General features: G+C 43.6%; 1 protein-coding gene across 4 annotated transcripts; it reads left to right on the top strand.

Moving 5' to 3' along the window:
* Window positions 1–26,247, top strand: pgfb (placental growth factor b). 4 transcript variants are annotated; one of them, XM_088648035.1, is made up of 8 exons: window positions 1–153; window positions 712–851; window positions 17,696–17,729; window positions 20,021–20,217; window positions 21,047–21,123; window positions 21,712–21,741; window positions 21,917–21,979; window positions 23,275–26,247. In XM_088648035.1, the coding sequence occupies exons 2-8, from the start codon at window positions 786–788 to the stop codon at window positions 23,294–23,296; spliced, it is 489 nt and encodes a 162-aa protein (XP_088504161.1). In that variant the 5' UTR covers window positions 1–153; window positions 712–785; the 3' UTR covers window positions 23,297–26,247. The 4 variants fall into 4 exon arrangements, 3 of the variants coding, with proteins under 3 accessions (XP_088504161.1, XP_088504160.1, XP_088504162.1); XM_088648036.1 differs by having other exon boundaries at window positions 64–107; XR_015941628.1 differs by having other exon boundaries at window positions 19–851; window positions 21,047–21,119.

The following is a 26,247-nucleotide window of genomic DNA, read 5'->3' as shown; positions in this document are numbered from 1 at the left end:
AGACGTCGAGGGGAGGAGATTCATTCAGGCTACAAGTTGAGAGGTAGTGAGAAGCAATTAGTGCCATGCATGTAACTGCACTGAGGAAATACTGATCGTCAAGACAAGTAAGCCAAGGAAGACCCTGCGCTTCGAGCATTAAAAGTACTTAAGGTGTGGATCCTGCCCAACGCAACGGTTCCATTTTGTATTGAAAGGACTGTGTGTTTGCATCCTTTGGATGAGCAATGATAGACCGGATTTTTTTTTTAGTATTTTAGTACTTCATTAGCGTAGCTAATTATGTTTGATTAATATTTTGGTTTACTGGAGGCTAAAATTGATTGGCTTTGGGGAATGCCACACAAGGACGAGCTGTGCTGGTTTCTGCACGACCTATTATTCTGACTTTCCTGTAAGGTTACTGCAGCTATTTTTGAAGTTGCCAAAATTGTAATTTCGTGTCCTCCTGTGCAAACGGACGTCTACAACACGACACTGTTGCTAAAGCACACGTGTAGCGCTTGTGGAAGTTCTCTTTTCCTTCCAGTCTGAACGTCTCCAGGTTAACTCTGCCTGCTCAGAGGGACGTGACGATGCGCTCATTCCCTTACCGCAGCTTCACTGAGGAGGGATCCAGTAAAAACTGACTTAGCTTCTGTGCCAGTTTTTTTTTTCCTCTCATTTCTTCTATTCATTTGTACGCCTGTTCCTTGCGTTATTTTATGTCAGTCTTGCGTTTCTGGAGGTGGATTTCATGCGGATCGATCGAATTCAGCGCTGGAAAATTGGATGAGAAACTCGAAATGAAAAATTTTACCCGCATCATCCAGATAATAACTGTTCTCCTCATTCAGTTATCACCTGCTCAGGTAAGCTGGTATTTTAAGATTCTTATTAATTTTGCCGTGATTTGGCCGCTGATACAGGTTGTGTATTAACTATTCCCATAGTACGTACTCTCTCTTTCAATGTCTGTCCAGAAGCATTTCTTTCTGGCGTGGAAAATGATAGCTGGAGCTAGTGACAGACCGCTTCCAGACCGGGTTAACTCGTGACTGCAGGGAGAAGCAACTTTAAAATTACTGGGTCTAGCACTGCGTGGATTAAGCAATTATTGTTTAAAATCGCACCAAATCCCGAAGTTACAGTATATGAAGAAAATCCCCCACAGGTAATTGACTCCAAATATTCTTGCTGGTGCAGTAAACGGTGGTGGCATCGACGTTGGTGAAGGTGGCGGTACGTTTAATAACGTACCGGTGATATACTTAGAGATTATTTAAAGTTCCCTCCTGGTTCATACCTCATACTCCGCAGAATCTCTGAGGTAGACCGTTGCTATTTGTAAAGAGTTCTGCTCCTTACAGTCTCATATTGAGCTTGTGCCAGGAGGTTGAGTCATCAAGACGAACGTGACTTATGGCATAGCGCTCATTTCCATTGTAGCCAGCATTTCTTTCTTTTTAGACGTACTGTATACTGTAACTCACCCGTGATTCGCTGTTGCGCTTCGACCCTAACCGCTCCCCCACCCACCCCATTAACCCACGCAGGCATACTGTACGCACCACTCCCTGTTTTAAGAAAGGAAGCTACAGCCTTGTATTAAATATTTTACATTGACAGCTGCCGCTTTTAAGTTTTATAAGGACTGCTACTGTAAGTTACAGTTTTACTTTGGTCTTCAGTGCAGTCTGTGGAGTGAATGAGGTAACTGCGGTAGGCTCTGGCTGTGTTTATACTGAGTCAAAGGTCTCAGGGAAACCCTAGCTAGGATTCCTGTACAATATGGCTGCCTGGCTGATGTTTCTTAAGTTTTCCTGTCACGGTCTGAAAATAATATTCTTCACCAAGACCGTGGAGAAAAAAAAAGAGAGAAAGTCACCTTTTCTGTGCAGTTGCACCGAGTGGATTTAGTTCTGACGGGGAAAAAAATGAAAGGTGGTGTTTGTTTGTAATTTGGGAACTGGACACTTCCCAAACAAAAACACCAAACTCTTTGAATTGTAACCCAATCGATGTTTCATGCGCACTTTCCTAACCTGGGACGTGCTTCAGAGCCACGCACTGTGTAATGTTACCTCAGTGGCAGCTTTTGTGGCTGTGGAGGAGCCCCAATCAATGGGGGAGACGCCAGCCATTGAAAGTGGCCTCAGGAGGAACGGGCCCACGACACCCCTCCCACCTTCCATGCGCCGCGAGCCACACAAAAGTAACAGTGTTAATTGTGTAGGCTGAAAGGCAAAGGAGCTCTGCTGGGTTATTCAGCTCCAAAGGCTGTGGAAGGGGAGCGGGGAATGGGGGTTAAATTCGCGTCTGAGTGAGTGAGTGAGTCCTCATCGAGGCACCCTTCTGTCGGAATTCCTGGTATCCCCACCCTGGCGCCACAGAGCTGTAACCTTCCTGGACAGGCTGGTGTCTCTGGTCGGGTTTCTGGGTCATTGTGATCTGGTCGGGAGTGGGGAGCAGCTTCTGTAGCTATATCCAACCTCAGGGGTACTGACCGTGGGAGAGGAGGACAAAGCAGTCCTCTGTGCCCGGGCTCCAACGCTGTCAGTGTGAAGCCTTACCTTACCTTCTGCGCGTCTCCCAGGCAGGGGGAGTGACTCCCCTCATTCACGTCTGGTGCCACCCAGCAATGACACTTGCAAGGAAGTGCCACCAGCCCTGGCATCAAGGCATACCCCGTCTGTTAGACTAAAGACCCATTCAGCTATATTTCTCGCTGGGCAAACAAGCAGCTACACACTAGCTGCGTGAGTATCTCATGTATAATGCAAGTCACAGCCTCGGAGCCTATTCAGTTTTATTGTCTCCCAGTTCATAGACGGACATTCCACCAATTTGAGTAAAAGACTGCCGCAGCCTGCGAGCTAGCAGGCGTATCTTGAATGCAGAGCATGCCATGCCCAGATCTAACCCTTTCGAAGCATTCGGCACGTCCCAGTGTGGTTTTTGTCAAGGGCCTTGATCACAGAGTGTTTGGTCCTGTTACCTTGCCTGAGTTGTGCCTCATTGTCAAACAGTTCATAATTTTTCCACCGAGACATCATTACAGTCTGCTGGATTAGTTACTAATTTATGTCTATATTCTTCGATGCATTACATAAGTGCTCTTTTAGAGGAGGGTGGGCAGTTTAATTCAGAGTGTTGATTAGCTGATGGAAGGCTAGATGTTAAATAGTTTTTTTCCCCATTATAGTTATCGGAGTTAAAGTGCTGCTTTGTGTTTTCTAATGGTGGGAAATATGTGATATTTTCATGCAACAATAGCTCACGTCATTGCTCTGCAGAAAGAAACTGTGTGATTGACTCCACTCAGGCAGTCCACCCCAGATTAGCGCACTTCAGATTGCCACAGCATTTACAAGTTCACTTGAAGCCCCCCGCCCCCTCCTCCCTCTGAGCAGAAGAAGGCTCCCTATTGGAATAACAGCTGCTGATGCTTGCAGAGGACAGGGCTGGAACATCTGTGGCATCCCACAATGTCTGAGTTAAAGATTGTGATGACGGTTGCGGCTTGCTAAATGCTGTCACACTCTCTGTCAGGGGGGTTTGAGAGAGCGCAGAGGTGCTCAGGCCTGCTTTGAAAGAAAGCCGCCTGTGGTACAGAATGAAGGGAGCATCAGAGACTTGTTACCATCTGCCTCTTTGATAACCAATCCAATGAACAGCTGTTCCTACTTCCTAAGTCTCCAAACCTTAGTCAGTTCCCACTCCAGCAGCCTGCTGAATCTATGTACCTCCAGGGGAACAGACCGAAAAATAACAGCAATAGCAGTAATGCCATGCAAAATCATATGGGCTTTCGGAGCAAGAATTTGTTCTTTTCTTCATCAGGCAATCAGCTCGACAAGGGCGTCTTATTAATATTTGACTTCAAAGTCTTAAGCCAAATTAAAAATGTGGGTAATTAGTGTGTTAAGTATAAATATGTAGGGAAGTGATCATTAGCCTCATGTAAGGCAGGAGACAGGGGGATGGGGGAGTGGGGTTTCTGCTGACCAGCAGGAAAGTCTTTCTTCAGGGAATGCAAACAAATGAAAAGGCAAACAGTCAGGAGACGTTGGCGCATCAGTTTATGAATGTCTGTGCATGTCTTGTCCCACATGCTTGTAATGAATAATGAAAGATCACAGTCTATTACTTTGAAATCTGTTTCTTTGAATCGTAAATTAAAACTGCACTTCGGATGATGAAAACGGGTCTTGAAAAGAAAGGCCTTAGCTGCCTCTGCTACTGGTATACACACGGCTGCTAGTGGTGGAGGATGGGATCTGGTTTCACGCTTGAAAGGTTGTGGGTTCAAAGCCCTGTTGGGGTGCTGCTTGTGCAAGCTACTTCACTCAGATTGCTTAATAAAATGCCCAGGTGTATTAATGCGTTTGAATATAAATTGCTTTGGACAAAAGCAAAAACCAAATCAATGAAAAAACTGATGCACCTAGTGTATCATTGTTAAACAGGAAGCCTAATAATACTTCTAATGAGCTGGGGAAACATGAGTTATACTGTACCTGCGGCTCAGTAGCATTGCACTGACATGGTGGATGTGCAGGCTGGAGCGAAGGCCACGTGCTGCAGGGTTATGGTTGTAAATTATGATGTTCCAGGGCAGCTCCTGTCATATATAATTTCTGTACATTTCTCAGAACGTTCCCTCATGGGGCTAGTGCTGTGTCCCAGCATGGCCACCTGTGGCCGCTCTTGGCCTGACATCCTCCTGTAAACTGTGTTTCTATTCGCATGTTATTTCTTCAAGGGACAGCTTGCAGCAGATAGATTGATGGCAAGCCATGTCTACACAGACGTCACTGGATCAGACAGTCTTTAGTGGGAGTGCGTGACTCTAATTCAGTGCAGTAGGCAAGCAAAGACACAGTGGCACTGCAGATAGAGATCAGCAAAAAGCACTTGCATGCAGGAGAACCGGTGCTTTAAAGTGCATTATTATTACTACTAGTAGAAGTGTCACACCATGTATGAATTTTAAGTTAAATTTAAATACTTTCCTTTCACTTGGAAAGACATACAGTAAGCAGTACATCATCAGTGATCCTTTTTGTCCTTTTTATTAATGGAGAGGATGTATGCAGCTCTGTACTCGCTCTCCACAGCTCAGCATTAATTAGAAGTGCTGACTCAAAACCGCGAGGGCACGAAGCTGCCCTTCTCTCACCTTCACTGCTCATCAGGGTGAACAGTGAGACTTGGCACAAGAGCGATCTTTCATTCCTCACCCCATAAAGGCGGCCTAGTTAAAACAAACCCTGATGAAAGAGTGGGAGTGGGTCCAAATTGCTGTGTGCGCGTTCCGAGAGCCTGTCTGAAGGCTCTAATGTACTGTAGGTCACGTCGTTTTAACAACAATGACAAATACCCTGTCATACCATACACCAGAACAGATCGTACAATTTCTCTGAACGTAACAAATGCTTCTTAATGGTGGCTGCTGTGTCCTTTAGAAGTAACAGTGCTAGACTATGTAGAAAGGGCACTTTAGTTCATACTGAGGCCAGTGAGAGAATACATGTTTCATCTGCAGTAAACTCAGAACTAGTACACTATCACTATATTGACCTGCTATGTGGTTCACTTCTTGTGTTGCAGCTTAAAGTTTATGCGAGTACATTCTCTCGCCTGGGTTTACACCAGTTCGAGCCTAAATGACCTAAAGTAGAACATTAGTTTTATTCCAGTCAGTTCTCTGGGGTCGCGCTCTTAAGGGGAACTACAAAGCAGGAAGTGTAAACGATCACATTGGATCCACTGTTATCCCTGCACACAGATGACCACAAAAGCTCGCGTACTTGGAAAGCCTGCCTCTTTTGTAACTGTTCTTTCTGTTCGGTGAAACCAGCTGTATTTCTCGAAAGCACGGTGCTTTTTGGGTTTTTTTTTTTAAGAGCTCGTCTTGAGTGGCTGGATCGGAGTTGCGCCATGACAAATAAATCATTCCTTCACGGACAGCACACGCTGTGGAGCACGTCCCTGAGAGGCGGTCACTGGGCGGCCTGTGTGATGCACCTGTTTGGCCTTGTGCTGATGAAAACATCCACAGGAGGCCAGTGTCTTTCAGCTGCACGTGATTGCTCATGCTGTAGAGGGGATGCACCTGTGTTGTTTTTCTGCAAGAACAATAGCAGCAGCATCACCGCCTGCCTTCCGTCTGACGAAATGTCTGGACAACACTCCTTGATGCTGAGTCAGTGCAAAAGGATTAAGGATTAAGGCTGTTACAAGATTCCGCACTCATTTTGAACTGCTTCTTTCCTTTTTTTTCGGTTATTTTTAGCACATCCTTATTCCAGGATGAGGTGCTGTTGACCTCGTCTGATAAAATTACAGCCGCTGACATCGGGACAGCGTGAGTGAGGGTTTTATCAGCCTATCTGCGGGAGTACATGGCATTTACCCACACTCCCTTTCGGGCCAGCTCCGAACTCCAGCCACCAGCCGGAAGGTCACACAGGGCCCATAGAAACAGCTCGTCTTACTGTTGAACTTGGCTTTGCCCAGGGCAGTGATATCTGTCGCAGCAGAGCTTAAATCAATACGATGAAAAATAAGCCCCAGAGAACGACTGCAGATCTTCCCCTCAAGGGCTGTTGAAAGACCTTCTTCTCGTTTTCAGGGCTCCCCTGTTTAAGCTCGAAGCTCGTTCAACTAAATCCATGAAAAGAGCCCCTGCCCGTATAATTCCCCAAAAGCTTTTCCATGCACGCTTTGTGTTTTTGTGATTTGCACATATTGTATGCCAGATGCTTAAATCAAATGTGTTTCCAGAAAAGCATCAGCTCCTGTCCCTGGTCTTCTCTTTTTGGACGAGTGGCAAACCGAACGATGTGAGAAGAAGGAAATTGTACATTCACGTAGCTTGTTTTACTACAAGCAAGGCTGACAAGTGTCCTTGCCAAACCAGCCTTGCAGATGGAAACAAAGTGGAATGCTGCAGCCATTCTATTTTCATGTTTGTGGTGAGGCGCAGCATGTGAATCACCTCAAGAAAGAGGCACATTGATACCTCACACTTATTTTCCTTGTGGCCTACGCTGTATGATACATCAAGCCTCTGAGGGCCACAAGTTCTCTTTTTCAGCTTCACAGCTCCGTGAAGCTGAGACTTGGCCTTTTTTGGACATTTCATGTGGGACTTTTTCTCGCATATCATGTAAACCACAGTCAGAATGATTCATTTCCAGGGGCATTAGTGTTTTTAAGCCCAAGAAAAGAGAGAAGTAGTATCTGTGGTTCCAGGTTACGGCTCTAAATGATCCAGTACAGGTGCTTCCTCTACGTTCAATCCATTAACAAAACAATATTCTAGCCAACCATCTGTGTAGCACACAGGCAGTTATCTCGCACTGCAGCAGAGAAAGCACTATTTATATAACTAGCAGTGGGCTGAGCCAGCCAGCAAACTCAACAACAGCCAGTACAGGTGACAGAACAGACGCTCTGACTTCTGTTGTCCATAAGAAGCCCGTCCTCTCACCTCCACCCCATGGTTGTCGCTGACCAGTCCCATTTGAGTCCTCACAGACTCCCCTTACAAAAGTGACAGACATTCTGAAAACGTTTTGTTTTCTCCGGATGGCAAAATTGTATTTGTTTTAAAAAAAAAAGAACAACAGAAAACTTCATAGAAACCTTTGAAAAATGTAACCCAGACACATTTTTAAAACATATCGTCATATTTTTAGTGTGAAGCCTTTTCCCTGGTTAAAAATGTATGTTAGTGCTTTGGTGCCTGAAGTATCTTTAAATATAAATGAATATATATATAATGCATTCAGTTACTTCATCACGTTTTCAATGGTTTTTCAAGATTTTCGGAACATTTTCTGGTACTGTGATGTTTGCCTTAAACGAACCTGGGCGATGTGATTATTTATATTTTTCTGCCCTGTTTTCAATTTCTTCTCACCAAGGACATTCCGCGCAAAGAGCTTTGGGGAGTTCCCCAGAGGCCGCTAGTTACGACTGATTCAGCTGCCTTGACAACAGACCTCCGTTAACAAATTGTTATTAATGGCCTCCAGAAAGCCGGGTAGTGCTCAGTGGCGGTGTTGGGCCGTCTCGCTGTGCACCTCTGGAAGGCCTGTCATAGTACTGGGCACGTAAAGCCAGAGACTGGCGCACAGACGCACAGTGTAAATAGTGCGATGGCATTGATTCATGAGGCTGCCCGCCGTGGAGACCCAGTGGGAACCACAGTGACTCTCTGACGAGCTCCGCTCTTGGGAGCCTGCAATGCCCTGTCCCTTGGGAGGGGGCGCAATTGCAATCAGGAAATATGAATTTCTCTTCCCCTCAGGGAGGAGAAGTGTTCAGGGCTGCAATCTCCTCTGGAAACCTTTAATCTCGCATCTGTTGGTAATTTTGTGTGGTTTACACAGGGAGTACAACATTTACTGTAATAGGGACGACAATTATCCAGGTCTTATCTCAGGATTTGTGTGAGCATGGAGGGAAATGAACTATAAGAGCTAAAACAGCACTTAACAAATTGGGATCGACCAATTCCCTCTTTTGTCCGCTTTCTTTTGCAGATTGTACAGCGAAATACCCGGGTTCAGTTTTTCAAAGTCGTTTATGTTCCTTCAGAAATATTTAAAAAGGCCACGGATTGTGAAATCCAGTCACTGGCTCTCCTGGGGGAAAGTGTGAGAAACCATCAGTAGATTCTTTTGGGGGCTGCTGCCTTCCCTGTTTGTGAACATTGCTTTGTTTGTTAAGGCCATCATGCATGAAAGCTCCCTCTAAAAATAATTCATGTATTCTTCCCATCACAACAATAATATCTCAGTTTGCAAGTTAAACCAGTGATTGCACAAGACGACTAGCAATTATGGGTCTAAGAAGGTAATTAAAGGCCCTTGGTTTTGGCATTTGATGAAATTTCCTCTTGATCATTTAGTTGCATTTGAAGAGCAGGGCTGACTTATATAGTTTAGGTGCTTTGAAATTCTTCAGGTTTGCATTCAGCAAACAGCAGGGGGTTTTGCATGAAAACTGTTTTTTGTCCTGCTGCTTCTAGACTTTATATTAAAAGGCTGTGCCTTTCACGGTCAGCTGAATAGCATAAAGAGCTGCAGTGATCTAAAAAAATGCAGCTGCCTTACACACACATTTTGTAATGGCCTGTGTAAGCTACAACTACCATTCAGATTTCTCTTGGAAGAACTGTGATTGCTTATGCTACCTCATGCGAAAACCACATCACATTGTACACAGTGTTTAAACTCCATTCCTATGTTTACATGTTTCAGCCACTAATTTAGACAGATGTAATGGCTTAAGAGCACCTTTTTGGTCAACCTGACACCTCATCTACTATGTATCCTGGTGAGAACAGATTCTTTATGGCCAGTCTCCTTAGATCAAAATAGGTGGTTCTTGTCAGCAGACACTTCAACAGTATAAGTAATGGTACCTATACTAGATGGAACATGATCCTAAAGTCTTCTAAAGAGCTGGCCACATTGGCAAGCCAGGCCATGTGCCCCAAAAGGCCAGTGAGTACTGGGGTAAAAGACACTGTCCCCCAGGGGCACTGGACACAGGCACAGATCACTGGTGCATTGAGCCCTGGGCTGCCCACTGAGAAGGTAAAGTCTTAGCTGATGTCATCATCTGACATCCATTGAGGCCTGTGCCCCACCTCTCCCAGGAACCCTGCGCAGCTCTTTAATTAACACCCCAGGTGTAGGGATAGAGCTGACTGCCCACAGACAGACTGCTGACTCAAAACCCTGGGCACTGGCTGAGGCAGTACAGCCATCAGAGACCAAGACGTGGTCTTCTGTGCTCAGTGACCTGGAAGAGAAACACAAATATACAGTAGAAAAGCGCTGTAGAAACCTATCTAGGAACACGTGTTGCAACATTTGAAAATGGTGACCCAAATACTTTGAAATGCCCCTGAAAACATAGATTTTTATTTGCATCCAAGTAATATGAACTTTATTTTATACCGCGCCATTCAAGGTGGCTGCTCAAAGCACTTTACAGTAAGGAAAAAAACCCAATGGGAGGAGACAGTTGAATTATATAATTAATGTAAGTCAACAATCTAAAGGTATTTCCAGCACACTTGGGACAAATATATTCATAAATGTGCTGCTTTGACTTAAATTGCTGCATAAAGAATGGAGCCATGTATTTATAAAAATACCACAGAGTATGTATTTATTCTGCAATATTAGAGCTTTGTTTTCACGTTTTGAAATCAATTGTTGTTTTTCCGTGTGAGGCAAGGCTAGTCCACAGTAGAGCAAAGACACAATCTGAGGCAAAATCCTGCTTCCTTGTGGTAGGCCATACCCTAAAAACTGTAGGAATCAGAAAGAACTGCAGAAATCGAACAGATTGTCTCAAGTGTCTGGTTTTTATTTCAACGACATTTTTAAACCATCCTTTACCTACCATTGCCTTTTCATGTATTCCTTCTCTGAAAGGGATATTGTTTTTGGAAAACCTGTGCTTTGTCCGGACAACCAGGAAAGCATGGAATTGGATCTCAGCTGCCTCCAGCTAAGGCGAAGAAATGTTTCTTTTCAAAACCCCGGGACTTTTTCATGTACCTAAAGTTCTTCACCTTAATATATGAACACGCTCACAGTTCCTGGGCACAGTGGGAGTTCGAAATGAAAGTAGGCTGGGAGGCTGTATCTAAAAAGCTGAGGGTTAAGTTCTAGAAACAGAATCCAGACTTTTAGCGGGCTCTTAACAGTATGTCCTGAAGACAGATATAAACAGGGTCTAAAACAGTAAAAAGCTGTCTCATTTCAAGGTCTGGCTTCTGGCATTCCTTTCTCTGCTTGATATGTGTATGATTTGGATAATTTTTCAATTGATTTCGTTCACTTAAATTTGTGCTCAGTATAGCTTTTTGAGATGATAAAATTGTCAACCGTGCCTAAGTACTGGATAACATATGATTGCCAATGACATGTGGACAGCACATAAAAGAGGGAGAGGATGCAATTGTGTTCTGTGATTTCTCCGCCAGCTTAGAGCATTCCAGGGGAACAATCCCTTACTGTTTTGTCAAGGGTCTCTAAATGCTAACCCCAAGACTTAATTCCTTTGAACCTTTTGTATGAAGAGACATGTTTGGGTTGGCAAGACAATTTGCAGCATCTCATAAAGGCTTGTTATAAGACTTATCTAACTCCGAACATCTGAAACCGATTCTTCATGCTAATCATAACAATATCCATTACTTCAAACACTCCTCATGAGATGAGAGAGATATATAACTGTAGTTCAGTGCACCATTGTTTTGGCACACCTGGTGTGGTTGTCTTTTATGTAACAAAGGGATTAATGTCACATTTTTATAGCAGAGGCCTTTTCTGCTGCCACTATGACTTAAAAAGTTGTGTTGTGGCATTATAAACCCCCTCAGTTTCTGCTGATCTTATTTCAGTTTTATTTGTGCTTGCAGTTTCTTTCAGGCATGCCAAAACAGAGTGAATATAGTCAGTATTGAAATACTATACTGATAACCTATAAGTTGTGCGAGCAGTATTTGAATATTATGATGGTGCTCTGAAGACTGCCTACCAGCAGGGCATGGTATTGCTTTTCTCAGTTAAGAAAATCAGCAGCACTTTAGCCAGTGGTCTAATTGAGCCCTTCTTTATCTTCATATCCTGCTCAGGTAGCTTTGAAGTCAAAGAGGTCATTGCTTCAGTGCTTTCACAAGCTACTGTGGCATTGGTCCCAAAACACAAGTTGAATGGTTATGCTTGTAGTCATATCCGTTTTTGCTTCATTATAGAAAGTAAAATCCACACTGTGCATGAACCATTCAGTTTCCAGTGGATGAGCAGGCTTGTAAATGCAGCACCATTGTCAATGGCTTGTAAAAAGCCTGCTGCAAAGGCTGAAGTGGAAGAGTGCCTTTCAACCCTGCGTCACTCGGATTAGGTAATGCTTTGCATGCAGAGAGCTGACACAAGGAAGCCAGTAGTTGTTGAGATCCTGGTGCTTTTCCAACACACAAATAAAGCAGAGCTCCATCGGATGTGAGCTAGGTTTTGGGCACATGGCCCCTGACTGCCTCTCATTCAGGGACACAAGAAAAAAAGCCTTCGTATTGTAATGAAGGCACATCCATTAATTCCTCCTCAAAATGAATGGGTAGCCCTGGAAAAAAAACAACAAGGGAATGCCAAAGAATTCAACGACGCTGGTGTCACATTTCATGAATCAGGCCCTAAAACTGTACAAATGCTTCTAGGAAATCAAGAAACATTATGACACATTGTCTTATACTGTGTTGTTTTTCTGAATGAGTACCTTGCCAGGGAGTTCATCTGATTGCTATGTTTACTGGTATGTATACAGCACACTCTTCATACACCCTGATAACTTATTTTCTTCCATTGGATGCAAGACCAGATAATGCTGCAGCAATTAGAGCTAATTGAAAGGCTGACGATGGGGCTCAGTAGTACAAAGAGAATGTCAGGAATGACACAGTAGTGCTGGAGGTTTATTTTGCTCTCTACCATGTCCTGTCAGCAATATATTTGTGATAAATGCTATAAACAGGCTTCTGAACTGTGGGAGCAGCCTTTGTTGACTTGAGGCTGCTGGGAACTGATTTACACCACAGATTGTTGTGGTGAAATGATGAAGAATCCTGACCTGGCCTCAAGGCAGTAGGGAACTGACAGTTCCTCAGGAAGTCTTTTGCATTTTATTTTCTGTAAGGAAGAAGAGCATTGAAAATAGTAACAATCAACTTTATTGGGTCACAAACAGGCACTCTAATGAGAACGCTCCTTAGATACAGTTCCTTTCAAAAGACGCAGCTCAATGACATGGCAGCCAGTCATACCTGACTGCACTCTACCTGCCCCTGTGGATGTTACACTCCATTTTCCAGTCATTGACCTTTTATCGTCTCCCATTGCTCATCAAATAAACCATCTGGCCAACTTACTGGCTAAAAAAAGAAAAACAAACAAGTGGAAAAAGTTATTAATCTGACAAAGCAGATGAACTTGAACGTTGTCAGTCAGTTTTAAAATTTGAATTGTTTGAGAAACGTATCTTGTGCTTAGATACTGTACATATTTATTATTTTATAGTGGCTTTGTTCATTACAATGCTTGTTGTTCCTAGTTACCTAGGATGAAGAAATCAGACTGGCAAATTAAAAATAAATTGCCACAAAATGCAATATGTTGGGCAAAATAAGAGGTCTTTTTTAATAAAACAAAAATTGGTCTCTAAAGGAAATTGTACAAAACTTTTGCCTTCCAGAAACATGTCATGTAATCACACAATGCAGACAGCTTATCTGTCCTGGGAATACATGTTTACGCTGTTATGTAAGCTCATTTTATTAAATGAGTCTCGACACATAAATCTGCCAGAGCAAATTCAACAAGCTTGCCTTGCAGGAATGTGTAAAGGATCCCACACTGAACAGGGACCTCTGCCACTGTTAACCTCTGCCTGCCTTCTGATGAGGTGGGAGGGGGGCTTTCTCAGACAGCAAAACTGATGGGGGAGCACATTGCCCCAGCATTAATGAAAGCATGAATGGAGAATGTAGCCAGTAATTGATCTTATATTTGACATGTTTTCCAAGTCAAAAACCTCATTACAGCGGTGAACATACAGTACTCTGCTCTGTCGCCATGTGCTTGTTCTTGTGTTCTTTTATGAAGCTGTATAATTTAAAAATGAAGCAGCTGCATGCCCTGATGTCCAAACACCCATCCACCCCCCCATGCATACAGCCTTCACCCCCACTTAACTGCAGAAACATGCGTTCTCCTTTGAAGCACCTACTAAGAAAATGAGAAAGACTGAGAGGAAGTGCCAATTTGTTCCCTTGCCTTACAGAACAATGTCCCAAAATTCAGGATGAGCATTCTTCGTGCGGTTTGGTGCACTCATGAAACTCAGGGGCACATCCACACTGAGCCATCGGGCGTGATCTAGACTATACTTGCAGAATGTTAACTAGTCGGCATGAATGGGCCCTCATCCGGGGGAGTTCACAATGTGGAATGTTCACTCCCCCTCCTCAGAAAGAGAAGCCGAGTGGGATGGCTTTCCTGCGGAATAGATGAATCCCAGGGAAGTCTGTCTGGGATAAACATCGTCTCAGTCACCGTTGAACAATGTCACGTCTGGAGGCGCGGCGCCCACGATCCCGACCCCACTCCCCTTTCTTGTCCTTATCCCCCCCCCCCTCACTGAATCGAAGCGCGGGAGCAGGTTAGCGGGCGGCGGGCATGAATGGATGGAGCTCGCGAGGTTGCGGGGAGGGGCTGCATGAGTCTCCTCACACGGCCCCGCTGGCACACCGAGCGCGGGAACCAGACAGCGGCTTCTCTCTGCCGGGCCGCCAGCCGGAGGTGCTAAATGCTGGGGGTTAATTCCGCCAGAGACGGTCGCCGGCCTGGCCTCAGTCTCTCGGAGTTTTCCCTCATGTGGAAGGGTGGCTGGAAGAGCAGGATGAATGCCTTCTGTGATGTGGTCTACTATGTGCTGAGGGTTTAATGGAAACCACCGATCTTACTGCGCCTGAGACCCAAGTTGGACCGGTGCCCGGATTTCCGGAGAAAAGACTGCTGGAACTGCCTGCTGCTGGAAGAGGTTTCAGGAACTTGTAGAGGAAGATATGTGTGTGTGTGGGGGGGGGGGGGGGGGGTTGGGGAAAGAGGGGGGGATGTTTCATATCATCAAGCAAAAAAAAACGTTTTATTTAGACAAGTATAAGTGGGCCGCCGTTGGATCAAGAAGTTACGCGTCACGGAAGGAGTGAAAAGGGCAGGGACAGCTAGAGCTTTTTTATTTTTCTCCGTTTCTCTCCATTAAAGTCGCCACTCCAAACAGAGGCAACACAGCCAAGCCTGAGGGCCTGTGACACAGAACTGCAGCGCTCCTGCGCTTCGACACACCACTTGGAATAGAACGGTCTCCTTCTTGCTGTCCTGGTCTGACGTCATTTAATTGCTAGCGCCCGTCTAGCTCTGCCCCGACGAGCTAATTTGGGAGAAATTCATTTTTCTGCCCTTTGTTGTACGGCCCGACTTGTGAGAAATGCAGTTTTATTCTGTGCTATTGTGCTGCCGTGCTCTGCCGAAAGGGCCGGCGCACAAAGCAGTGGACAATGGGAATGGTAGCAGAACTAATGCTGAGAGGCGAGGTCTGTGTGGTTACTGAAACCACCATAAAAAAGAAATGGCAATCTTTTCCCCCTTTGATGCTTTAAAGTGCCAGGCCCTCCTGGCAACGGTAAGGTGCAGATAAAGCCTCCCACAAGCCTGGCCTCGGCAGTGCCTTGACAACGTCGTTGACTGCGAACTCACTGTGCTGGCTTGCGGTTATCTGCTGCGCTCTGATCCGCGCGGCAGAGTCTCCAACGCTTGGCCAGGCCGCTTCTCGAGCGTGCCGCCCGGCTCCGCGCAAGGCCTTGAAGGAAGATAACAAACCACAACGCTACAGTGCCTGTTGCTCCGCCCCTGTCAGGAACCGAACGCTCGTTCCCGAAATGAGGGGTGAAGATATGCCGAAACGTTGCTCTGCAGGCACGTACGGCGACCTTGCCAGCTTCCAATTCAGGATCTCGTTATGCAATTACAGCTGTTGTTTCCTTGTGAGCTTGTTCACAGCCAGAAAAGAATCCGCAGTCGAGCCTCTTGATTTTTTTTTTCCAGGCTCCCAGTTTCGCAGAATACCATCCATTTTCCAACAGCTTGTAAAATGTAGCTTTGTCCCATGCATCGCATGACTGGAACCGCATTTGAGAAGCTTTGGGAACTTGCAAGTGATGAGTGTATTAAGCATGCACCCAAACAGACAGTGAAATCCACTTCAGGCTACTGTCGTTGTGGCTCTGCAAAGAGCTTTGATATCAAAGAGAAACGGTTGCTTAGGCTCAGTTCGAGAATTCCTTCAGGAATGCGTCTCCACTTTGGTGATAAAAACATAAATCTTGCAAAACCACACTGAACCCTGCAGGGGAAATGGCGGGGAACGTGGCACAGAGCATCAGTGACCGATCATGAAACAAACAGAACAAGGATCTAAACCATTCAAACCAGCTGTGCACAGCCCAGAAGACACCCCATCCCAGAAGTCTGAATCAGAATATAGCACTACTGCAGACTTGTTCTTAGACCATACCCAGAGCACCTCTGGGAATGAATATTATACTTTCAGAACACCAAAACACCTTTTACAGAACATATGTACGTGTTCCTCTCTGTAACGCCAAAAATGTGCTCAGTGCAACTGAATAACTGCCTCTTAATCATTTATCGTGCTACACTGAGAAAAGTTTTCAAGAGCTGGTCCTTATGGGTGAGGTTTCTTGTTCATTTCTGCAACGTATGCTGTAGATACTGTATGTTACATTGGTAATGTCCCTCTCTTCATGTATTAAAAGATACCTCTAGGGATTTCATCAGAGCTTGATGGTTTGTACATGCCTGAACAGGCTCCTGACATGAGGGGGCTCCATGAAAAGCACAGGATTTCCAGGGAAATCTGGGAGAGGACTTGGAAGAGGTCATTTACCTCCAGTTCAGTAAGCTTTCCTGCCCTTGTATCATGTTTTATTGAGAGGACATTTCACTGCCTGCATTTATGGGATCAAGGATTCCTGTTGTGCTCTGCTTTTTTAAGAAAAAAAAAAAGATTGTCATTCTGCCACGGGAAATAACAAAAAAGGGAAGCCACAAATGGGAAGATACATTCATAAAAGATGTATAGCAAAGGAACCAGCTTTTGAACCTAAGCCGTAGGGTGGGGGAAACATAATATATACATGACCCAGCCTGGACCTGGTTGACAGCCAGGGATTCTTTCCAAACTCGGTTTTCCACGCCAGATAACTCGCTTCCATCTGTGGCAGGCTCTGTGTCCAAATACTGCAGGATTCTTTGCCACTAGGGGGGGCTCTTCCCACAGCAGAAGTCACAGTCAGGCACAGCTGCACATGACAGAGACGGGGCTTGTCTAGAGAACGTGTTTGTCACTAACGTAGTATCACAAGGCCCTGACATGGAATGTGGTTTTTGGCGACTCAAATGTCGTGTCGTATCAAGCTAAAACACACCAGTCATCTGCCTCAAAACATCCTGACGTCTTTATGGATGAAATTCACACAGCACACAGTGGAAATACGCAAGAGGTGACCCTTTTACTTTCGACCTCTCTCTAAACCCTTTTTTACTCCCACAAGTGATTCTAAGACACGGATCTTGGTTGTCCAAATGAATCATTTTTTCTGTTGCCTATAGCAATCATATGTCTTATTTAAAACTGCCCATATTTACAGCTTTAATAGTGAATCCATCCATCCGTTTTCATTAACCCCTTCATCCTGAAAGGACTGGGATGAGTCAGAGCCTAATCCAACAGGTGCCAGGTGCAACTACACCCTGAGCGGGACGCTAGTCCATTAAAGGTCACACACATGTGTATGTGGGGGCAATTAAGAAATTACAGTCAAACTGGGAATTGCGTCTTTGTAATGTGGGAGAAATCCAGAGCATGCTGGAGAAAACCCACGTGGACAGGGGAGACCTGGAACTCCACACAGAAGGCACCCCAAACCCAGAATTGAACCCAGGACACAAGCTCTAACTGCCTCACTACCCTATTGATACAGTAAACCATGACAGTGAATTCATCCACCAGAAATCTGAACTGCTGCTCTTTTGTTTTATTCCAGACCTCGGCATCCAGTGGAAACAGCACCTCTGGAGGTAAGCAAATACTTCTGAAATACTTCCTTTATTGTAGCACCTAGGATTTAGGTCAGTGACAAGCAGAATAAACTCATTTATCATGTATTTCAATAGATTTGACATCATTGCTTTCTTTCAATCATTCATCAGTGAATTTCAATTACGTGTGAAACTTCTGTGATTACTTCTCTCATTTATACACATTTTTAGTCAGCTTTTTGTTGAATTGTTTAATTTGTCCTATGTTATTTCACTGCAGAAGAAACAAATCATGCGTAGTTGAAATTTGGAGAGGAATATTTTATTAAAGCCCTTTTTCGTTATTTTTCTAATATCCTGTTGACAGGCTTGATGTTTTTCATATTACTGCATGGCGCCATGCTTCTCTGTCTGACTAAGGCCAAGGGAAAGAATGTTTGAAGAATTTTATTAAGGTCTCCTTTAGCTGTGTGTTTTAAATCTGGAATTTGCATGCACAACAGTGAAGTTCATTGTACCAATACTGAAAAAAAGACATTCCTTCCGCTTCTTGAGCGGATGGGATTCTCCTAATAAGAAAAGCAGGCTAGTGTTTTGTTTTTTTCAGTCTTCCTTCCCCAACTTCTGGGGGAAGGACAGCATCCCTGGAGCTCTGCTGTACAGTTTCTGCCCCTGACTTAACAGCTGGCATCTGTATTCTGGGGCTGTCATTCCCTGTGTCTGTGACACTGACCTCATTAAACATTGTGTGCTTTAAAATCACAAGACAGAATAGGTGAATCTGGAAACATTAGAGCACATGGATAAATCTGTTTGCGAATTATGCACCACATGGGCTTCGCAGGTGGAGAAGGCTTTTATTTTTCAAGATCGCCCTCTTGTACATCCTCACAGTTCTGCCACAGATGACCTGATGAGCACAGGGGGCACGAATGCACAAGTTTCACTGTAAGATTAGAGCCTCCATACCTTTGCCAGGATTGAGAGGATTGTGCGCCTCAGTGAAAATTCCCCACTTGCGAAGCGCATTTGAGGAATAATTCCCAAACTCCCTTTGCTTCTTGACCTTGTGTTATAGTTAAAGTTTGCATGCCAGCTGGAATGTCTGAAGTGTGATGAAGAGGCCCCCAAGGTGGCCGTCTGCAAGCCTCAGATTGTTTCACCTGCTGAAGAGAAGAGAGAGGAGGGCACCCAGTGTGTTGTGGTGGCATACAGAACTTTTGAATTTGCCAAGAAGAGTACAAAAGAAGCTGAAAAACGAATTGTGGCAAGTAGTAGGAAGGGATTTATAGAGTGATTGTTTGGTGAGGAGAAAATGAGGAGACTGAACTGGGCGCCCTTCTGCTTCAGAGAAAAATGAAGACCAGCCTCTGTTGGTCTTTTCTAAGTCTTGTGAAACTACCCGAACGGCTGTTCTAACCTGCAGCCTCACAGGGAGAGCCCGATCCCAGGGGTGTGGGAGAGGGCAGCTGGTTTATAGTGGGTTACATATACTGACATGTTTACAGAAGAATGGTTTCTGCGCTTTTCATGTTTTATTCCCACTCTGCTGGGTTTTGACAAATATATTTCAGACATAGCCAGTCTGTTTCTTTTCCCTTCATATTGATAATATCAGTACAGTTTCACGCATAACATGAAACAGGAAAAGCTCTGATTACACAAACAAGATTTATTAAGCAAAACAGGATATACACCAACATGCAGCGCAGGGCTTTATTTTATTTTTTGGGGGGTGGATTTGGCAGAGACATTTTTTGGCAATGTCAGATCCCTAACTGGCAGCATAATTCATACTTTTAAAACCCCTTTTTTATGAGGTTTGAGATATTATTACTTACTTGTACAATTCTGTGAACCGCAGCATTTTTCTGTTCTCCTAACTCCCAAAACATTACATAATATTGTGATTTTTTTTTCAAAACAACCTAAATATCACACAAGTTCTTCCTCTACAAATAAAACATGTCTTTACAATCACACAAGCCATTGTGGTTAACATATCGGTGTCTGCATATAGCCCACATCCAGCATAAATCCGCTGACATTTGCCAAATTCAGATTCACAGAAAACATATTCAGTTCTATAAACATGAGACGTTCTTATTTAGAAACGTGTTTTAAATAGTGGTCCTGTAAACAATAAGTATGGGTTTAGGGCACTATAATTGGCATTCCGAGGTACTACTCCTGCTCTTTTCACAAGTCTTTATCACCGTGAAGAAAAAGTACGTGTTCATTGGGCGTCAGCGTGTTGCCAAGGTCGCCCAGCGTCAGGGGGAGACAGGGGTCCCCAGGACTGATAGTGTGGCCCCAACCCTGTGTTGCAGTGATGCTGTTCGGGGAGGTGTGGGGGCGCAGCTTCTGCCGCACCATCGAGAAACTGGTGGAAGTGGTGCAGGAGTACCCCAGCGAGGTGGAGCACATCTTCAGCCCCGCCTGCGTGCCGCTGTGGCGCTGCGCCGGCTGCTGTGGGGACGAGAATCTGGAGTGCTACCCCTCCCAGACCTACAACGTCACCATGCAGGTAGGCTGTCAGGGCCAGGAGACCCCACAGTCCTCTGGGGTGCAGCCTCTTCTGGGGTAACCAGAGCAGTGCCTGGTACCTGTGGAGAACTGCAGAAAACCAAAGTAAATGCCTCATGTAAGCATGAAAACCCAGGGTGTCACTATACTCAGGCTAGGGAGATTGTAGCGTAGGGTTAGGGTTATGCTGTCATTAGGGTTAGGGTTAGCGTTCATGCCAGAGTGACTTCAAGATGCAAGGAGCAGGGACATACTAACTGATGCTTTCATTCTTTCCCAAAAATAACCAGAAAAATAATAATCCTTTCAAACAAAAAACAATATAGCAGTTTTTGTATTCTTGTGATTATTGCTTCATTATTTAAAGGTAAAACATTATGTGCAAAAATGTTATTTATTACTTTTTGACATTTGTCTAATAATAATAATAATAATAATAATAATAATACATTATTTTAAGAGGTATTAGCATTATTAGTAGTAGTATTATAGAGCATGCCTGTTATTGCAAGTTCAGCTCAAGCTAGTGTTAAAGCTAGATTTGTTGAAGTAAGTGATCCCTGGAGTATTTTATTGCTGACTTATATTCCATATCAGCAAACAAGAGAGAAGTAGTGTTTCTCAAGCACTTCCTGAACAGTCCCACTTTTATCTGGGGAGATCTGTAATTTAATGTTTCGAAGATATACTCCTATATTAATAAAGCCAGGCTCGACTTTTATTTTGTTTTCAACAGAGCCTACAGTATCTGAGTGAATGGGGGCTTAGCATTCTGCTGTTTTATTTAAGGAACCCACACAAATGTCTGACATCTTTCTCTTTTGTATCAGCTCCTGAAAATTAAGCCATCTGAGAGCCGAGAGTATGTTGAAATGACTTTTGTTGAACACCAGACATGTGAATGTAGGTAAGAAAAAAAGATCGTTTATGTGTCTATGCATTTCGTACTTTTAACCTCATTAACAACCTAACATGTTTGCTCTTTTGCCTGTGAAGTAAGGCCATAAAACTAACTTAAACATGACACGTCTGGTTTATATGACAACTCTCTCTCACCAGTCCGGCAATAAGGATTTGGGGATTAATGTTTTTGGATCTGCTAACTGTAACTTGCTAATAAAAAATCTAAGGGGTCAATCCACTGTAATACTTCAAATGAGCAAAAAGGGGAATTGAAGAGTTGGAAAATAGCACACAGGACCACCTCCATGTGATGTGTGCTTTTAAGGGCATTCTTGACCTTTAAAGCCTCCTTTCCAAATGTAATCATGTGAAACTTCTACCTTTCACCAATAGAAGGGTTACATTCCTAAATATCAAGTTCTTATTGCCATCGCAAAATCTACAGTGCCTCCTTAGACACTCATTTTCAGTGTAACATATGTTGCTTAATAACATTTGTTTCTTTTGCTGTTTTATGTTCCCTTTCAGTAACAAGAATATAAATCACAATAATCTGAGTTATTAAAAGCATATGTTCTGTTCTTGTCCCCAGACTCAGGAAGATCACTGTAAGAAATGAAAGGTATTATTGTTATTATTGTTATTATTATTATTATTATTATTATTATTATTATTATTATTATTATTATTATTATTACTAGAGGCAGTATGGAGGTTATTTCACTCTTCTGCTGCCAGTGTTTTGTAAAAGGTGACATAACAGGCCCTTGTATTTTTGTGCTCTTGCTTTCCTTCAGGAGGAGACAGAGGGGGAAGGGAAGGAAAAGAAAGGAAAAGCAGAAATCGAAAGACTGCGACACGTAAGTTCATGCTAACGTGAAACCTGAAACCGCAGTCCCTGCTGTCCCGGCCCACAGCATCAGTCCAGCTTAGTGACGGGGGCCTGAACCCTGTCCCTGGTGCTTCAGGACAGCATGATGCTGAAGCACAAATATCACTGTAACAGAGGGGTAGCTCAGAACGTCAAATTGTGATTATTTCTTGGCCTTTTGCATCCTGCAGATGTGATTATGAGTGTCCATTTTGTCCATGTGTGGTCAGGCACTGCTATCAAATAATGTCTCAAATTGCTCAACCTACATGATTGACATTAAGGAGTAGTGTTTTTGCTAGGTAGAGCCAAGTGACTACTTAGATGATCCCTTGGCACTGTTTGTAAGACTACAAGTTTCCCTTTGCTCTGCATTAATTTCACTTTGGGATGGATCAGTCTGACCCCCCTAATTTCCCCCTTTAATTCATTAAGTGAAGCCAGTTCCCCCTTCTCTGCTCTGTTGTTAAAAGTGCTAATGCGAAATGGCGGCCACACTTCACTCAGATGTGAGCAACAATTCAGTGGTGGATGGGGCAGATCCCCTCCTATTTGTAAAGCAGATTCAGGGTCTTTTGGGATGAAGAGCTTTATACAAATGCAAGGAAATGTTTTTAAAGCACTGTAACACATCGCACCCTTGACTGGTAGCATGGTAGGGCAATCTGCACATAAACTGTCTCTAATATAGAGGAGACTAGATGGCAAACTATAATGTAGCCTTCCCACCCTAACGGAAGTCCCAAAGAAGGCTCATCTAGGGCCCTATTTTAACCCCATAGTATCAGAAGAAATCCATACCCGGTCTAACCCGTTTGGACAGGACACCAAATACCATCTTCCTTTTCACCAACAGCTAACACGGCTAAGACCGGGGCTGTTGGAGAGGCTGACATGTCCCTTCCAAGCCAGCAGATCGAGGTGGCGATCTGTTAAAGGCACTTAAAGGCATGAGGCTGTGCTTCTGCTATCAGACAGACACAAGGTTTTACACTACCATCTCCACATTTTATTTGATGTATTTTAGGAATAAATAAAACTGAAACAGTGGCATAGCACTGTACAAATGGTGCCATTTGTAACAAAGCACAGCGCATTGAGATAAGCAGAGGTGCAGTAAGGCACGACACTGATTGTGGGGAAACGTTGGCACACTATTGCATTGACACTTTCAAACCAGAGGACAGAAGCTGGACACCTGGTGATGTTACTGGTGAGGGGACTTCCTTTGGCTTTGTCATTCGCCTGACCGACTTCCTCTTGTCCTCCTGTCTCCCCCAACAGGTGTCAGCCTCCTCGCAGGTAACCGAACGGCAGCCGCTGTCGTCACTGTATTTATTTCTTTTCTCCAGTCAGACTTAACAACATTGGCAGTCTTTTATGCACTTTTGGGATACTGCGTGCTCTTCGTCTGGGCTTGAGCGACCCGCAGTGACGGGCGGGACTCTCAGGAGCAAGGCAGTCAGAGGGTCAGCCAGGCCAGCCGAGACCTGAAAGAGAAACCCTGGCATCACCTGGCAGGACAGGTGGGCAGGGAAACTTCGCCATGAAGGACAAAGGCTCAAGGTTAAAGACTCAACTTGGAGGACTCGCGTTTTCTTTTTTTTTTCTTACGACACAAGTATTTATTACAATGAATAGAGGCAGTAGACACCAATTACAAAACTCCTGCTATTGTAATCCACGTTCTGTACCGAGCCTTTTCCTGGACACAAGAAGAAAGATAGTGTTCAATCGGGTCCGACGTCCGGGACTGCGAGAATATGACCCCACTAACTCAGCTTCAGAGCGTGGCTGGTCCTGCCGCCATCATCCCTTCAACGCTATTGTCTGACTCCCTGTTAAAGTGGAGGTTTGTCACATACCCTTTCCCCTGCAGTCACAGATTTCTTTTTTAAAAAAAATTCTGTTAAACTGAGCCACTGCGTAGAAAACCTCTCCGGAACAGCAGGAGCAGACAGAACAAAGACAGTGTAGAATGAGATGCTGAAAAGAAAAAAAAACACCGACTAATTTTATAAAAGAAAACAAACAAATGACTGTTTCGGAATTAGCACAAATATGGCCCGAACTATGAAATGTTACTAAGCCACTCGGCAAATAGTCATTAAAAAGCTTTTCCGGTGAGATAAAGTTCGTTCTGAGGTTGTAATTGATTTCACGTGGTATTTTCACAGCTACAATAGGTGGCAGTCTCCATCTAGTGGTAACCACGTATTATAGCATCAAGTATTAAACTCTCTTTTGGACACTTCATTACTTGATCTTTGGTCAAAATAAGCCATATAGCTCGCCTAATGTATCATTTCGACTTTTTGGATCTTCCTTAATCTACAATATTATTTAAAGATCGATTGCAAAATATCCTAGCAAGATCATGCTTTGAAATTCATTTCCTCCAGGTCCGTAAGTTCATATGTGGGGGAGATCGAGTGGGGTTGCGTGAAAAACGGTTATCATTGCAGAACCACTATAGAACTTTCTTTCTTGTTTATGTATGAGGGTTTTGTAAACTGGTGCATGACTTACTAGTGGCACCACAATGCACAATCAATCATAAAAGAAACAATAGCTGAGAAATCCAAGACAAGATAATGAAATGTCCCAGGAATAAAATAGTTTTCTTGGCACTGGATGCTGACGTTTAGAAAAGAGAACAGCAATCTGTCTAAACATATATTCCAAAAATGAGAACATTGTTGCCTGTGAGAAACCTCACTGTTATGTTTCAAAACATCCACAAAGTCTTGTGTTACACACTTGGCCAAAACAGAGGAACACCCAAGTCCAGTATCGCTTATGGCTCAAATGATGTTCGCCAGCACTACTGGATCATCACGAATGATAACACTGAGTAATGACAAAGGTGATTAAAATTAATGTAAAGCCTATCCAAGACCATTCCCAAAGAAGATTCAGGCAATCTGAATTGGGGAGGCCAGATCAACTGCTAATTATTTTGCACAATAAGCGGGTATTTTTCTAAACGCAAAGGTAGAACGTCATACACATAGAATATGCAGAAAGTAAAAAGTGAAACGAAAGGGGAGTCTGGAACACTCTCAACATTCCTTATGAGGATTTTTTACATGTATTATTTTTTCAGTATATAAGGAGAGGATGAGTGCTTAACTGACTAAATTAACATTCCTTGTGTTTGAAATGCTTCCATTTTTGTCACATGGGCAAAACCAATTTTGATGACAAAGGTTGCCACAATACGTAACAGCTCACTACACGTTCACCGTTACGGAAGTGACGTCATCTACCCAGATAAATAGACGATGTATGATTCTCTTGCGGAAGAAAACCCGGTGTCGTGACGCAGTGGAGATCGGCGCTGCCTGATTTTGATGGAACGTGTAGCAATCCCAGCAGGGTTAGAGCAGATCTTCACCGGCCACACGGAGTTGGGCGATTTTCGAGGTGTCATTCCTCCTCCCTAACGAGATAATGGTGACATCTGTGTTGTGGTCTGTTCTCAGCTCGTTTCACCCCAGCCAGGCAGATTTCGACAAGTTCCTACCAGGGATCGCAAGCTGCAGATACAGCTGAACCTTCAGCACTGTTGATATACAGTACAGAGACCTTCCATTTTGTACTGCGATCACTTGAATCAAACAAGTAAAAGGCTTATATCACTTCACCTCCTTTGTTTTTAATTTAATTCAATCAGGGAGGGTGCGGTGTGCAGTGAAAGTGGAGCAAGCTGTGTGAAAGACTGTAAGAGTCTAAAGTACTGGACTCATTATTTAGTCTGTGCTTTAATAAGAAAACATGCACCGACAATAGCAAGGATTCATTTTTATTGTATTCTCTTCTTACAACAAACAAAATCACAGTTGTTTTTGGAAAGCATCCTCTAATAATTCTTTTGTGAGATTTCTTTACTGGAATTATTGACGCCTTTGTATCTGTTCTTTTTGACAATTTGAAGGGACTTGCCAAAGCAGTGGATTATTAGGAAAATATTGGTATTTTCTAATAATGCAAATAAAATGTTATAATGCTTTAAACAACCTGTAAATCATTAAATTTACCTTTTTATTTTATTAATAAGAGTCTACCACAGCAGGCAGAAACACCAATACCAAGATTGATGTAAAACCACATACTGTATGCTTTGTCACATTAAAAAGGATGGTATTGAAATCTAATTTCTATTGTAAATAAATGCAATGCAGGATCAGTCTGTGTTTATACTGTACATTGTATATATAAATGTATTACTGTTAATAAATAATACATTATATTTAA

The sequence above is a fragment of the Lepisosteus platostomus genome, chromosome 10, assembly GCF_059453375.1.
Source record: "Lepisosteus platostomus isolate fLepPlt1 chromosome 10, fLepPlt1.hap1, whole genome shotgun sequence".
NCBI classification, from domain to species: domain Eukaryota; kingdom Metazoa; phylum Chordata; class Actinopteri; order Semionotiformes; family Lepisosteidae; genus Lepisosteus; species Lepisosteus platostomus.
This window is presented reverse-complemented; position numbering and strand designations above follow the sequence as displayed.

Excerpts from the sequence above, each read along its gene's own strand:
- pgfb (XM_088648034.1), top strand. The coding sequence starts at position 705 with ATGTCAGTCTTGCGTTTCTGGAGGTGGATTTCATGCGGATCGATCGAA. Across the intron at positions 852-17,695 it reads TTCAGTTATCACCTGCTCAG|ACCTCGGCATCCAGTGGAAA; the intron begins GTAAGCTGGTAT and ends GTTTTATTCCAG. Across the intron at positions 21,980-23,274 it reads AAATCGAAAGACTGCGACAC|GTGTCAGCCTCCTCGCAGGT; the intron begins GTAAGTTCATGC and ends CTCCCCCAACAG.